This window comes from Patagioenas fasciata, chromosome 2, assembly GCF_037038585.1.
Source record: "Patagioenas fasciata isolate bPatFas1 chromosome 2, bPatFas1.hap1, whole genome shotgun sequence".
Taxonomy (NCBI): Eukaryota; Metazoa; Chordata; class Aves; order Columbiformes; family Columbidae; genus Patagioenas; species Patagioenas fasciata.
In genome coordinates this window covers 50,972,523-50,987,470 of record NC_092521.1, presented here as the reverse complement: position 1 = coordinate 50,987,470, position 14,948 = coordinate 50,972,523, and the positions used below count along the sequence as shown (strand labels likewise).

Genomic DNA, 14,948 nt, shown 5'->3' with positions numbered 1-14,948 from the left:
TGGTTTTCCCAGCACAAACTTCCTGGTTGCAAAAAGCCTTTTTTATCCAACCTTATCAAAGAGTAATAGAAAAATGTGCTTTGGGTTATCCTTAGATATGCATGAACCTTACACTTGCCCATAACTATCAAAGCATGAAAAAGTAGAGTGAGGCAGATGGGAACATTATGACCATAGATAGAACCTAGCTAGATCCTTCAATAGATCAAGAACTCCCTAGAATATCTGGGAAATTCTGCCATATGTTATACATTTAATTTCAATTACATGTACCAAGTATACTAAGCTAGTACAAGCTGTGGGTAGCTTTTGTATGGGGAGAAGCATCTGCAAGAAAACCTAAACTGCCTGACAATTACATGCTTTCCTAGGATGGTGTCTGTTAGCATTCTGAGGTTTCCACTGCCGAAGCAGAAATCAGACACTGCTTGGGAGTGCCTATTGTCAGGACATAATTTCACGTTTAAGGCAACATTCTTTAGGCTTAGCATGGGTTAGGAAGGAATGAATTATGTGAGGAATGTGGTGGTAGTCTGGTGGTTACATGTTCATATTATTCTGCTCTGCTATACATATTGTGAGAAAACTACACAAAAGAAGTCAGGAAATGATCTCATAGACTCTTCTAGCCATATTAATAACCACAAAGGTGAAAGGAAGCACAGAAACAGTAAAAATACCCAGGACACAAGGGTAGCTGGCCTGCCTTTTATCAGCCATTTCCCTGTTGACTAAGGAATTGTATTCTTTTGTCTGATTCAGACTTCTCTGTCCCTTAAGATGGATGCTTTTTAAAAGTTGACACAGAGCATGAATACAGAGAGTCAAACAAATCAGAGAATCAAGTGCCACATGACCCAGCAATGTGCACTTGCAGCCCAGAAAACCAACCATATCCTGGGTGGCACCAAAAGGAGCATGACCAGCAGGCTGAGGGAGGTGATTCTGCCCCTCTGCTCTGCCCTGGTGAGACCCCACCTGAAGTCCTGCATTCAGCTCTGGAGCCCCCAACATAAGAAGAACATGGACCTGTTGAAGCGAGCCCAGAGGAGGCCACAAAGATGGTCAGAGGGCTGGAACACCTCTCCTATAAAGACAGGCTGAGAGAGCTGGAGCTGAGACCTTATAGCAGCCTTCCAATACCTAAAGAGGACCTACAAGAAAGCTGGAAAAGGAAGGACTTTTTACAAGGGCATGTAGTGGTAGTGATAAGACAAGGGGTCATGGCTTTCAACTGAAAGAGGGTAGGTCTAGATTAAATATAAGAAAGAAATTCTTCACCATGAGGGTGGTGAGGTACTGGAACAGGTTGCCCAGAAGACTCATGGATGCCTGGAAGTGTTGAAGGCCAGGTCGGATGTGGCTTTGAGCAACCTGGTCTAATGGAAGGTGTCCCTGCCCATGGCAGGGGGGTTGGAACTCGATGATTTTCAAGGTCCCTTCGAACCCAAAACATTCTGTGATTCTATCATGATTCTCTGTAAGATTAGCCAGGATGTGTGGAGTTGAAGGAAATCCTTGAGCATTGTGAGAGTGCTGACAAAGAGGGTAGTTTATGAAGAATTACATTGCAGGTATGTGCTTCAAGTTTGAGTAGGCACACCCTCCATCAGGGGTGCCCTGATGTGGGAAGGGCGGGTAGGGACACGGATTCCCCGCTTTTGCTGACTGGAACACCTGAACACAAGCTAAAAAAAGCTCGTGGGCTACGGCAGTACGGCCCCACTAGACTCACCTCAATAGCATGCAGGACTCACGTCCACAGTCTGAAAACAAAAAGGGATTTCAGCGCACGGACGTAACTGAAAAATGAGGAAAACGCAACACAGATTTACGTGAGGCAGATCGCACAAGACTTAGTTGATACATTTTAATTGATAATCCCTCTGTCACTAAAGGAGTGGCGATACGGGCTACTCCACCTGACAGGAAAGCGAAGAGGGCGATTTGGGAAGCCGGAGCGGAGCGCTCTCCCTGCGCCGTCGCCGCAATCAGCTCAGCGCGGGACGGGGGCCGCTGCCCGCAGGGCCTCATCGGCGCCCGCGCCCCAAAAAGGAACCGCCGGGCTGGCGATGTGGGGGAGCCCCGGGCAGCTCTGCCGGCAGGGGTTTATTCACACCCGCTCCCTCTTCCGTTTCCTCCCATTTCCACCGGCACAGGCCTGCAGCCCGTTAGGGGAAGAGGGAAGGGGCGGTCACGGCACTGGGGCACTGCCCGCGCCGCTCAGTGCCCACCCCGGCCCCGCAGGTGGCGCTCGAGCGCCGGTCCGCCCCCGCACCCCGGCGCTGCGGCGGCGCAGAAGCCCTGAGCCCGAGCGCATGCGCGGCGCGCCGAGCGCTGGCGGCCGCCGGCGGTCTCCCTGGTGCCGCCGCCGTCGCAGTTCCCGGATGTAGCGGCGGGCGCGCGGGGCCAGCGGTGGCTGGAGGCTGCGGGGTGCGGGCGGGCGCCGCGGGCCGGGGGCAGCCGCTGCGGCGCCGGGGATGGGTGCGTAGGTAGGAAGGGAGGAAGCAAGGAGAAGAGTCGGCCGGAGGCTCCCGCCTGTCGGCTCCTCTCGCCCCGGTCGCGTCCCCCGGCCCGTCGGAGCGGTCCCTCTCTCGCCCGCTCACCGTCGCGTCAGGATTGCCCCTCTTCCCCCCGTTCCTGTCTCTCCCTCGCCGCACCGGCACACGCGGCCCGTGCCCTCCCTCCCTGCGGCCGAGGCAGCCGTCCCCATCGGGGTCCCCCTCCGCCGCCTCCGGGCTGCGCGCCCCTTCCTGCCGCCCCGGGGCCCGGGCCCGCGGGGCGTCGCCGGGATGAGCAGTTCGCGGAACAACCGGGTGATGGTGGAGGGAGTCGGGGCCCGGGTGGTCCGGGGACCGGACTGGAAGTGGGGGAAGCAGGATGGCGGCGAGGGCCATGTGGGCACCGTCCGCAGCTTCGAGAGCCCCGAGGAGGTGGTCGTGGTGTGGGACAACGGCACAGCCGCCAACTACCGCTGCTCCGGGGCCTACGACCTGCGCATCCTGGACAGCGCGCCCACCGGTGAGCGGGCCGGGACGGGGGGGAGGGAAGGGACGAACTCACAGGATCCTGTCGTGGCCGGGGGGTGCGGATCAGGACCCGATCCTGGAGGCGGATTGCTCCCCTCCTTTCCCTTTTCGGGCTGTGCCTTTCTCTCTCTTTTTTTTTTCGGAGGGGGGAGGGAGAAAATCGGCTACCCTCCCCTCTCCCCGTGGCTGTGCGTAGGTGGCTATGTGTGTATGTGCAAATGTATAGGTACACAGAATAAATGCATAGTGTGTGGCCGCGGGGAGAGGAGTTGTCCCGGGACATTTAAATTGGGGTAGACAAAGCAAAAGTGATTTGCCATAGAGAACGGGCTCCCCGTGTGCCTGGGACAGTGAGGATGTTACCTCGGTGTTTTGGTTTGTTCCCCCCCCCGCCTTGGATTTAAATTTCAGAGCTGCTTTGTAAAATGGTGACAGTCTTTCTGAGTCAAGTAGAGGGAGGACTGCAAAAAAGAGGTGTAACACCTTTTTGCTAAAGATTACATCAAGTGGTTGAAATAGTGTTTTGTTTTGTAATCTGTGTGTTGCCTTTTATCTGCATCGTCAGACCTGCTGTAAAATAGTGAAGGTACTGGGAAAAAAATGCATTCATTCATTCTTGTAATTACTTGGCTGCCTGATATTCATGCTTTAAATGCAGTCAGTTTGGACAATGGATTTATATCTGCACTGACATTATGCGGCAGTGTTAGTGTTGCAGACACTGCAGGGAAATGTTCATTTTAGCACCTGTTTTTACAGTTAAAACTCACAAAGAGAAATATATTGTTTAGTTTCATCGGAAGTACAGTGAGGTGATTTTGGGCTGGGCAGGATTGCCTCAATAATGAAGTGATTGGACCTATTTGTTGGTGCTTAGATGTACTGTTTTTCTAATGTGTCTTTCAGTTTGATGAAGAGGAGAGACCATCTTTGAGCCAGCTAGGTGTAGTGTTACAGAAAGGAAAATTATAGCAGTGGGTTGAAGCTAACACACTTTTGAAGAGACAGCATCATGAAATTAATTCTAATTAATTACAAAAATGTTGTTGAGAAAAAGAAAACAACACTAAACACACCACACATTGCATTGTGAGCCTTTGAGGTGGATTTTATTTTTGTATGTCTGAGTACCTTTGTCTCTCCTGGCTTTGTGGTTCGTTTTTGTTGCTGTTTTGAGGGTAGATGCTATTAAAATGTGCTGAAAATCTTTTGAATTGGAGCTTGGAACAAGAAGTTAAGAGTAGTCTTTCAAGTAGTCAGTCCTTGTGTTACAGATGTTTATGCTTCGAAACTTTACCTGCATTTGATGTAGAAACCAGTGGGACTGCTTCTGCTTAAAACTGAAGTGTATGCATAAATGTTGAATATGAGCCAATGCATGCATCATACTCCTGGAACTACTGCATGGAGCTACCCAGGGTTGTTCTTTGCTGGAAGGAGTTACTTTTGAGGTCGTGATAGCCTGGAGACAGGAAGAGTAAAAATCTGTGAAGTAGTAGCAGCAAAAGGGAACTAGGATGCTGTCAATTTGGACCAAAATCCTGGTTTTACTACTGATTCACTTTGTACTCTCAGGCAAATCACTTCCTTTTTTCAATTTTCCACCTTTTTGTAGTTACTTATTTTTCTCCATGGTAGTGACTACCCATTGTTTAGAATAAGGGACTCTGACTTTGGATGATAGTTTGATATTATCTCTAGGGGGCATCTGGATAATTTTGATATAAATATTTGCAGGAAAATGGTATTAGGTGGCAGGAATTTCTAACTATGGTATTAATAAGGATGCTGTTTAGCAAGGAAATGTTATCTGGGGTGGATTTTGTTTGATGATACTTAGCAGAGTGTTAAATCATGGCTTATAGTTTAAAATGGAAAAAAATTATCTAGTTCATAAAGTTACAGTCGCAATGTGATTGTAAGTTTATAGTGCGAATAAATAGAAAAATACAACAGTGGAAAACAAAATTAAATTATTTATTGCTGGGAGTTCTTTTTCTTAGCTATTCAAAAGCAGACTCAATTATAAATTCTTAGAAGCAGTGCTTGCAGCCAGAGTTGTTACTTTGATGAGCCTGTTACTTTGATGGCCTGTGCAGCCAGAAACAGTGGTGATGCATCAGGAACCCATTATGTTATAGAAGTGATGTTTGAAGCTCATTCTATTAAAAAAAAGCCAAACAACCAACCAACCAACAAGCAACCCCCTGAGTTTGATACATGTATGCGCATATACATATATGTATATGCCTTTGTTTTAATGCCATAGACTTAATGATGTACTGTTCTTGTATTTTAATGGTTGTAGGCATTACAAGACTATGTTAACTTTTTATAAAACTTGAATAGCCTTAGTACTAAGATTTTAGGATGGTCTTCTTTAAAATAAAAAAGTCTTTGATGATTTATGTGAAGCGTGTCTTATAAGCTGTTCGCTCCAGATGTAGTCATCTGGGTAATAATGATTTGTGATATGAAGTTTTGTTTTTCAGTTCTGCCTACCAAGTTAGCTGTATTAGCTGCCAGTTGGTGGTCATATTTATAATGGCCAGCATGTCTTTAAGCAAGACAGAGCAATTGGGAAGGGTTAGTAAATGAAGAATGTGAAAAGAAAGGAAATTTCAGTTAGAAGAAAAGAAACTTCAGTTTGGTCCTGTGTAGTTGCCCCCTAAATGAAGTAAGTGCTGGGATGCGATATGTTAGCAGTGCAGTGTGGTTGCCTGATTACTTGCAAATAAATCCTTTTTTTTTCTGTAAAGTTGCCTTTTGCCAGGATCTGGGAGTCTTGAGAGTCCCTCTTTTCTTGTAGTGTTGTGGAAAAAAAGCAAACAGGAGTAGTCATTTTAGCTGCTTAGCAGAAGCTATAAGTATATAAACCCAAGCTTTGTATTTAGAAGGGAAGGTGGCCTTTTCCAAACGTGAAGGCTGTACAGTAGCATGTTTGCAGAGAGCATTTCTGACTATGTTCACATAATACTGATGATCATTACAGAAACTTTGTGTTTATTCTCTTCTTGAAGATTTGCTTTCTACAAAGCTTCAGCAAAAAAATCGCTTGTCATCTATTTCCTCTTTTATATGGCCGGTTCAAAATAACAATGTTATTTTCCTGCTTAAAATATTTACACAATTATGTTTGAATAAGGGGAGGTGGCAGAGGGGCCGGGGTCAGGAAATGCAATCTTGTGGAATTATCCTGCAGCTATGGCGAGCATCTGTGCAGTGTGAAAGGCTCTATGTGCTGTATTCTTCTAATATTGAAAATTCAGGTGTTATCTCTTGAAGATCTGAGTGGCTTTCTGTACTTGAATTAATAGTTTTCAGTAACCTGAAGAGTTGCGTAAATCATCGTGTAGTTACATATATTGGAACATTTTAAAAGATAGAGCACCTGGGATGATTTATCCTATGTATTTATTTATTTGTTCATGTTTTTAGCACATTAAATGTAATTTAAGGCGAATTATCTTAGTCAAGATTTTTTAGTTGCTATTTTAAAATACTTATAGAACTCCTCACAAGTAAAAAAATCTGACAGCTTTGTGAGCAGTGGTACTTGGGAAGCCTTTTTTAAAAAATAATAAACATGTCCTTTGTTCTTCCTGCCCTTCCCCCATGTCTCCTACACAATAATCCTCTCCCTCCTCATGTATCTTGTGATACCCTTACCAGATAGGACACATGCTTTGGCAAGTCTGGCGTCTCTTGTATATAGTAATTGGTCAGTTGGCTGCTGCCAAACAGGTTATTTAATTAATGAGTTGTGTTAATGGGGACACTGATTTGAGTTTTTACGCAATTTGTTGGAATATGGTTCATCTTTAAGAATTCTTTATTTTCAGTTTGCCTGGAGTCTGCCCATAGTGTAAAAAATGTCTGGAGTCGAAAAATGAGAAGAACAAAACATTGGTGTTGCTTTATAAATTGAGGTCTAAATGAATCAGTTTTCCAAGTAGTTTATGATATCCCTTGTCTGCTGGTAGTATTGTCATTATGATATGAAAGGATTTTGGCTTGTTAGACTTTTGTAGAGAATAACGAGATAGTCCATTGGAATCCAGATTTTGTTGGTTCTGAGAAGCAATAGGAATCACTGTTTACTTCTGCTTTGCTTAACAGTGAGTTGTATGGATACTCCTTTTACATCTTATTTTACCATTAAAGTGTTCTTTTATTGGACAGTTGTATATTGAAAATTATCTTTAGTACAACAGAGATATTAGTAATAAATTCAAATAGCAATTTGAGCAACACTGCTTCTATTTCCTTTTACATCTTTAAGAGTGAGCATGTGTTTTAAAAACTTGTAGGCAAAGGTTGTAAAATTGATGTATAAATGAGTGGTGACAGAGAACTGGTGGACTAAGTAAACCAGGGAAGATTTGGCAATAGAGAGCAAAAGTGAAAAATAACTGTGGTAGGGACGTAGAGGTAGGAAATTAACATGAAATGCAAGTAGTAAAAACATTAATGACAAGTGGAGATCAGGAATACTGGATTTTATGGTGTCTTAAGTTTGGAGAGACATTAGGAAATGGCAGCTATTTAAAAGCAATTAGACATGGTGAAAGTATGGTACCTTCTCATTACCTAGTTTTTTCCCTCGCCCCTCATCCCCAGTGCATTATGGAGGATGATACAAAACCTGTTTTATTTTGAAATAGTCTGCTCCTAGGAAATTTTGAAGAATACTTGGAAGTTTAGTTTTTGCAATATCTCATTTTAGAGACCTAAAGTGTTCTGCTGGTTCACAGCTGGCCAGTTGCAGGACTGATGTTTGAATTCGGAAGTTTTTATGGCACTTTAATGTATTCCAGTAGTTTAATTAAGGCATTCTTTCCTCACATAAACTTTGTAAAGTTTTTGTTTCTCAACCTTTCTTAAACAGCCTTCCTTTTGAAGAGCAGAAGTGGTTTCTGTGACAGATGCACGTTGCATTTGGGTCAGGATTTCAGTTTGGCTCCATAGCCTACACTTGACCTAGTCTTCTGGTTGTTCCTGTGTTCTGTGCTTCAGTTTACATCATGGGGTGTTTTGGAGCACACAAACTGGTTTATTTTTTGTTGAAAGTAAATTGGAAGATATCCCAACGCTGATGAGAGTTCAGTCCACTGGGCTAGAGAAGAACTAGTCTGAAACATTAGAAATAATGTCTCCTCCTATCCGCCCAAATGTGTGTAGTGCCAACATCAAGTCCTCAGTACTGCATTTTGTCGAGTAGATGGTAATGGAGACCATGGTGATGCAGCTTGTCCCCTTGCAGCCGATGCGGGGGCACAGTAGAGCAGGTGGACATGCCCTGAAGTCAAGCCCATGGAGAGCCCATGCTTGAGCAGTGTTTTCCTGAAGGAGTGCAGGCTGTGGAGAGGACTCATGCTGGGGCAGGGGAGAAGTGTGAGGAGTTGTTATGGACTCATCATAACCCTCCATTGCCCATCATCACTGAAATTTCTTCACTGAAGGGGTTGTCAGGTGTGGGAACAGACTGCCTAGGGAAGTGGTTGAATCACCATCCCTGGAGGTATTTAAAAGATGTATAGTGCTTAGGGAACATGGTTTAGAGGTGGACTTGACAGTGTTAGGCTAATGGTTGGACTTGATGATCTTAAGGGTCTTTTACAACAAAAATTATTCTATGATTCTGTCTCTCCTGGCGAGATAGAGGAGTTGGGAATGAAAGAGTTGAGTCTGGGAAAAAGAGGGAGTATAGGGAGAAGCTGTCTTAGTTTGTCTTCCTTGCCATCCTCTCTTTTTTTCTTCTTCTTTTTTTTTTTTTTTTTTTTTTTAATTGTCAATACATTTATTTTTTTTCTGCTTTGCCTGTGATGGTAATAGGTCAGTGATTTCACTTGCATCTCGACCTACAAGCTTTTTATTTTCACTTCTTATCCTATTGAGGAAGGGAGTGAGAGAGCAGCTGGGTGTGCACCTGGTAGCCAACCAAGCTCAACCCACCACATTCCTGTACCTGTAATATCTAACTCAAAAAAAAATTCTTTCAACCTCCTTTAAAACATACTGTTGATTTAAAGAGTTCATTTTGTTTGTACTGAGGACATGCATAAGGGTTTAACTATCACATTTTGTGATCCAGTAGTAGCATCTTGTTTCCGTGTCTTTTTAGCAGATGAAGTGAAAACTCTCTTAGTGGTTAAACTTTCTGTAACGGGATTACTTTGCCTCCTCCTGCCCTGCAATGCTCTGTTTGTCTTGCCAGCAGTGTTGTGCAGCACCACAAAGAATGGGATTGGGAAACCAGTCCAGCTGAATATTTTTTCCTACTGGCTTTTTTTTCAGCCGGGTATGTTTCTTGGTTCGGTTTACAGCTCAACTCTGCAAAAACCTTCTGCTGGCATAATGGAAAGAATGGAGCAGCATGGTCAGGTGAGGCATGCACTGAAGTGGGTGTTGCTGCTGGAATCATGTGTCGGGGAATGAATGAAGAAAGGCTGTATCTATCAGGGTGCTGCTTAGGGACCTGTGAGATATAATGCGACTCTCACAATCAGGGACTCCAAATACAGATATACACTGTTCTCTTTTAAGTTCCAGACACTGTAGTCAGTAAAATGACTTTTAAGTCAAACATATTTGTATTTTTTTTTTCTTGGTCTTTCCTAAGGAAATTTTTCTGAGTTTTTCCACAGCGGCTTTTGCCTCACTGGCTAGAAATGTTTAGTTTTTATTTAAGTCTACTGTGAAATGACCTAGTTCTGTATTACATGACTTGTGATCATGCCTTTTTTTTTCTGCCCTCTTTCCTGTTGCTTGGACAAACTGAAGAGTCCTGCAGCACCCAATTCTCTGGTCTTTTTACAGCCAGAATAAATGTGATCCTTGGCAAACCGTCTTCCCTGAAGTTCAACAACCATCAGAAAAATTCCAAAGATGTGTAACTTTTCTCTTTCTATGCGAAATACAAATTTAGTGATCAATCAAAAAAACCCAACAAACAAATACCACCTCTCAGCCCCAAGTGCCATAACTAGTTAGACTTTTTAAACAATGTAACAGAACAGTAACAGGTTGTCCGAGTCTGTGTAATCCGGCTCTTGAAGACCACAAAATAGTAGTAAAACGATTCAGTACAATTCATAGCAGTGAGGCAGCGACCTCGAGATCATAGCTAATGCTGTCTTTGAGTGTTACAGGTAATCAACAGATACCAGACATCAAAGTCCCAGTGTATGTAACAAGAAAGATCACTTTGTACTTGATGCTGACCTTCCACGTTGGGAACAAGATCATTGATGGAGTGTGGGGAGAAAATGTATGAATGATTTCCAAGTTGTTGTTTTGTAGGAAAACAGCATTTTTTGTTGTTGTTACCAGACGACAAAATACTTTTTAGATGTAGAAGGTTAGTTAAAAAGAATGATTATAGTAGATGAGGTGTGTTGTCTGGCAGTTGGAGTTGGCAAATAACGTTACGGGTTACAGGACTTGTCTGTGCCAGACCTGCAAAATTTCAGCACAGAATTATGGTCAAGGTTTGGATGCTGCTTCAGTCATGAACCGCTCCAGGAGTTACAGTGATCATTTAGTATAACATAGGCAGTTTTCGGGGGTTTTTGTAGTAACCGAGGGCTATCTTTGAGTGTCTTGAAGAGGTGTTCAGATCTCTGTGGTGCTACATGCAGTCTTTGCTCAAACTGTGTTGCCTTTTCCAGCCTTAACTAAATATTTATTCCGATGTTTGTGCATCAGGAAAGCTTTTAATTATGAGGCCAGAAATCTTCTTAAACACGTTTATTATCAAGGTTGAAAGAAGATGGAGTGAGAAGGCTTCTTGTTTAGGAGAAATGATACACGAGATTATTTTGCTGGTATTCAGAGGGACCTTGACAGGCTGGCTTAATGGTCCAACAGGGATGTCATGTAATTCAACAAAGGGAAGTGCCAAGTCCTGCAGCTGAGGAAGAGTAACCTCTGCACCAGTACCAGCTGGGAACAGCTGACAAGAAAGCAGCTTTGCAGGAAAAGACCTGGGGATCTTAGTGGACAACCAGTTGACCATGAGCCAGCAATGCCCCTTGTTGTGATGAAGGTATCGAGTGGTCTCCTGGGCTGCATTAGGAACCGTGTTGCCAGCAGGTCAAGGGAGGTGACCCTTCCCCTCTACTCCGCACTGGTGAGGCCATACCTGGAGTGCTGGGTCCAGTTCTGGGCTCCCCAGTACAAGAGAGACATGGACATACTGAGTGTGTCAAGTGAAAGGCTGCAAATGTGTTTTAAAGGGATCTTAAGGCATCTGATATGAGGAGAAACTGAGGGATCTGGTGGTGTTTAGTCTGGAGAAGAGAAGGCTCAGAGAGATCTTAAGAGCATATATAAATGCCTGATGGAGGTTGTAAAGGGTATAGAGCCAGACTCTTTTCGGTGGTGTCAAGTGACAGGACAAGAGGTGGTGGGCACAAATTGAAATACAGGAATTTCCACTTAAGCATAAGAAGAAACGTTTTTGCTCTAGGGATGACTGAGTGCTGGAACAGGCTGCCCAGAGGTTGTGGAATCTGCATTCCTGGAGGTGCTCAAAACTTGACTGGATATGATCTTGGGCAGCTGGCTCTAGTTTACTCTGCTTTGGGCAGTGGTGGTAGGAGTAGACAATCCCCAGAGATTGTCTCAGCTATTATATGATTTTGTGAAATGATCAGACAAGAAGGCATTTCCTTCAGTTTTACCTCTCCAACTGTGTTGTTTTTTTTTTTTTTCCCCCTTGTGAGTGGCTCAGCTGTTGGACAGAAGTGACTAATAGGTGGTTTATAGTGAATTTGGCAGTCATTTCTGAAAGCATCCCTTCTGGAGGGGACAAAACCCATTCTTTTCCCTCACTAATTTCAGAGTGATCTGTTTTTTCTTGGCTGTGCCGTGTTACGTGTTTCTGCGTTTTTTTGTGTGTGTGTGTGTTGGTGGGGGGTTTGGTTGTTGTTTGTTTGTTTTTTAAAGGGTGAGTGACTAAGAAAATTCTGTGTTACTACAACCTTTTAGTGATTGTTTTTAGCTTGTGATACAGACTGAATGCCAATGCTTCTCTGTCCTGTTGCTCAATTTTTTCCAAACAGTAGCAGAACTTGTTCTGATTTTTTTTTTTTTTAAATAAACTTGTGATTGTTCACTGTATTCAGAATACATGGATGGAAACTGTGACTGATAACTTTCTCTCTACTGTAGGTTGGCAAAGCTGTAGGACTAAGTAGTCTTGAAAACTCAGTTTCTGTAGAAGGCTGGGCAGAGCACATGCTGATGGGTTACATCTGGTCTGTCTTTGGCACATTCTTTTCCAACAAACCAACATATAAACCAGTAAAGTGCTTCAAAAAGAGTAACAGATTTTCTTGAAGCTAATGGCATCTATCCAAGAGAGCTTAATTTTTTCCTGTATAGAAAAGAGTTGAGATAAGTACTTATCTTTAGCTCTGTACAAAATGTGTAAGTCAAACCAATGATTTTCAAACAGCTGAACACAGTAGCCTTTGTGGTATAAGGTGTGTTGATAGCCTTAATCAAAAGATAACATTTCGGACTGCCTGTATATATGCATTTCTCACTTTCTCTGATTGTTATAGATAGAAAAAAACAAGCACAGCTTTCTCAGCTTTTTGAGCTGAGGCAAGATAGAACATTTCAGCAACAGACTGTTGACTGGAGATATGGGGAAAAGTCCATTATCTTTTCGCCTCAGTTGTATAGGCTGATAGAGTATCACTAGCAGCCTTTCTTTATTGTTATCATTTTAGTATAGGGTTTCAAATTGTTATGGCGCACAACAGAGATCTGTGTGGTGCTGTGGCAAAATTGTCAGTCTTGTTTTTCCTTTTCTCCTCATAGGTATCAAGCATGATGGGACTATGTGTGATACTTGTCGACAGCAACCCATCATTGGCATCCGATGGAAATGTGCTGAATGCACAAATTATGACTTGTGCACAGTTTGCTATCACGGGGACAAACATCACTTGAGGCATCGTTTTTACAGAATTACCACACCAGGAAGTGAAAGGTAAAATGTGATTTTTTTTTCCCCATGAAATTAAATAGGAAAACTTAATTGTGGTTAACTTTGAAATTGCAGCTTTGGTTGCTGAAACTTGGATTAGGTAAGAAAGTGGCTTGACATGTCAGTTCTATTACTGGTTCTGTCTCTTTGTGCAGGAGGGTAGCTCGAGATCTTTGGACCTTGGAAAACATGCACATTTTAGAAAGAATGGAGTAGAGAAAAATGTTAGGATATGATTACTCAATTTCTTTTAACCTCACTGTAGTCTTCCTAAGTCTTGTGTTATCATATAGCAGCTTTAAAATGACGACACTTACCTTTACATGATATAGAATCACAAAATTATTTGTCAATGAATTCCTGAATGTGAAAGTTCAATTAGATTCAAAAATGATGTAGACAGATTGAGGGAAAATACCCTTCTTGTGGGCTATGACAAACAGAATGATGTGCAACAGCATTTTTTTTCCTCTTCTTGGGAAATAAGGTTTACAAATACGTTGTAATTCAGTGATGTGCTTTTATCAGTGCTTTTACAGTTAAGGAAAGTGGTTGGAGCACACAAACTCAGTTCTTCTATCGTGTCTTGTAGGGACTATGTTTATTTTCTGAAGTGTTTTTCTTGAAGTTTGACTACGGCTCAAATGCCGGGGTCAGTGGCTTACAAAAAGTAACTTTTGTTTTTTTGAAGTTCATAGTGGCAGCTCTAGGTGTCAAATAGATATCATAAGCTTAGTGTCAGAATTATAATGTTTAATGCAGAGCAAGACGTGAAAGTTGAATCCAAAAGTAGAAAGTGCTGACTTAGTGTAATCAATAGAGAATAGGTAACAAAATACAAATCTATTTTTCTATTTGTTTTTTTAAAATATCATTGTTTTTGACAATGCTTACCAGACTTTCCCCTTCCTTTTCCCCCCCCCTTCCTTTTCCCCCCCCCTTCCTTTTCCCCCCCCCTTCCTTTTCCCCCCCCCTTCCTTTTCCCCCCCCCTTCCTTTTCCCCCCCCTTCCTTTTCCCCCCCCTTCCTTTTCCCCCCCCCTTCCTTTTCCCCCCCCCTCCTTTTCCCCCCCCCTTCCTTTTCCCCCCCCCTTCCTTTTCCCCCCCCCTTCCTTTTCCCCCCCCCTTCCTTTTCCCCCCCCCTTCCTTTTCCCCCCCCCTTCCTTTTCCCCCCCCCTTCCTTTTCCCCCCCCCTTCCTTTTCCCCCCCCCTTCCTTTTCCCCCCCCCTTCCTTTTCCCCCCCCCTTCCTTTTCCCCCCCCCTTCCTTTTCCCCCCCCCTTCCTTTTCCCCCCCCCTTCCTTTTCCCCCCCCCCTCCTTTCCCCCCCCCTTCCTTTTCCCCCCCCTTCCTTTCCCCCCCCTCTTCCTTTCCCCCCCCCTTCCTTTCCCCCCCCCTTCCTTTCCCCCCCCCTTCCTTCCCCCCCCCCTTCCTTTCCCCCCCCCTTCCTTCCCCCCCCCCTTCCTTTCCCCCCCCCCCTTCCTTTCCCCCCCCCCCTTCCTTTCCCCCCCCCCCTTCCTTTCCCCCCCCCCCTTCCTTTCCCCCCCCCCCTTCCTTTCCCCCCCCCCTTCCTTTCCCCCCCCCCTTCCTTTCCCCCCCCCCTTCCTTTCCCCCCCCCCTTCCTTTCCCCCCCCCTTCCTTTCCCCCCCCCCTTCCTTTCCCCCCCCCTTCCTTTCCCCCCCCCTTCCTTCCCCCCCCCTTCCTTCCCCCCCCCTTCCTTCCCCCCCCCTTCCTTTCCCCCCCCCTTCCTTTCCCCCCCCCTTCCTTTCCCCCCCCCTTCCTTTCCCCCCCCCTTCCTTTCCCCCCCCCCTTCCTTTCCCCCCCCCCTTCCTTTCCCCCCCCCCTTCCTTTCCCCCCCCCCTTCCTTTTCCCCCCCCCCTTCCTTTTCCCCCCCCCCTTCCTTTTCCCCCCCCCCTTCCTTTTT

General features: G+C 44.6%; 1 protein-coding gene across 3 annotated transcripts in view; it reads left to right on the top strand.

Annotated features, from left to right (window-relative positions):
* Window positions 1-2,389: 2,389 nt before the first annotated feature.
* The window catches only part of MIB1 (MIB E3 ubiquitin protein ligase 1), a 79,761-nt gene continuing 67,202 nt past the window's right edge, over window positions 2,390-14,948 (top strand). For 2 of the 3 annotated variants that reach the window (XM_065833098.2, XM_065833097.2), the window contains exons 1-2: window positions 2,390-3,021; window positions 12,861-13,032. In XM_065833098.2, coding sequence (XP_065689170.1) covers window positions 2,793-3,021; window positions 12,861-13,032 — 401 coding nt within the window. In that variant the 5' untranslated portion in view covers window positions 2,390-2,792. The remainder of the gene's footprint in view (window positions 3,022-12,860; window positions 13,033-14,948) is intronic. The other variant, XM_065833095.2, reaches the window with a different exon arrangement.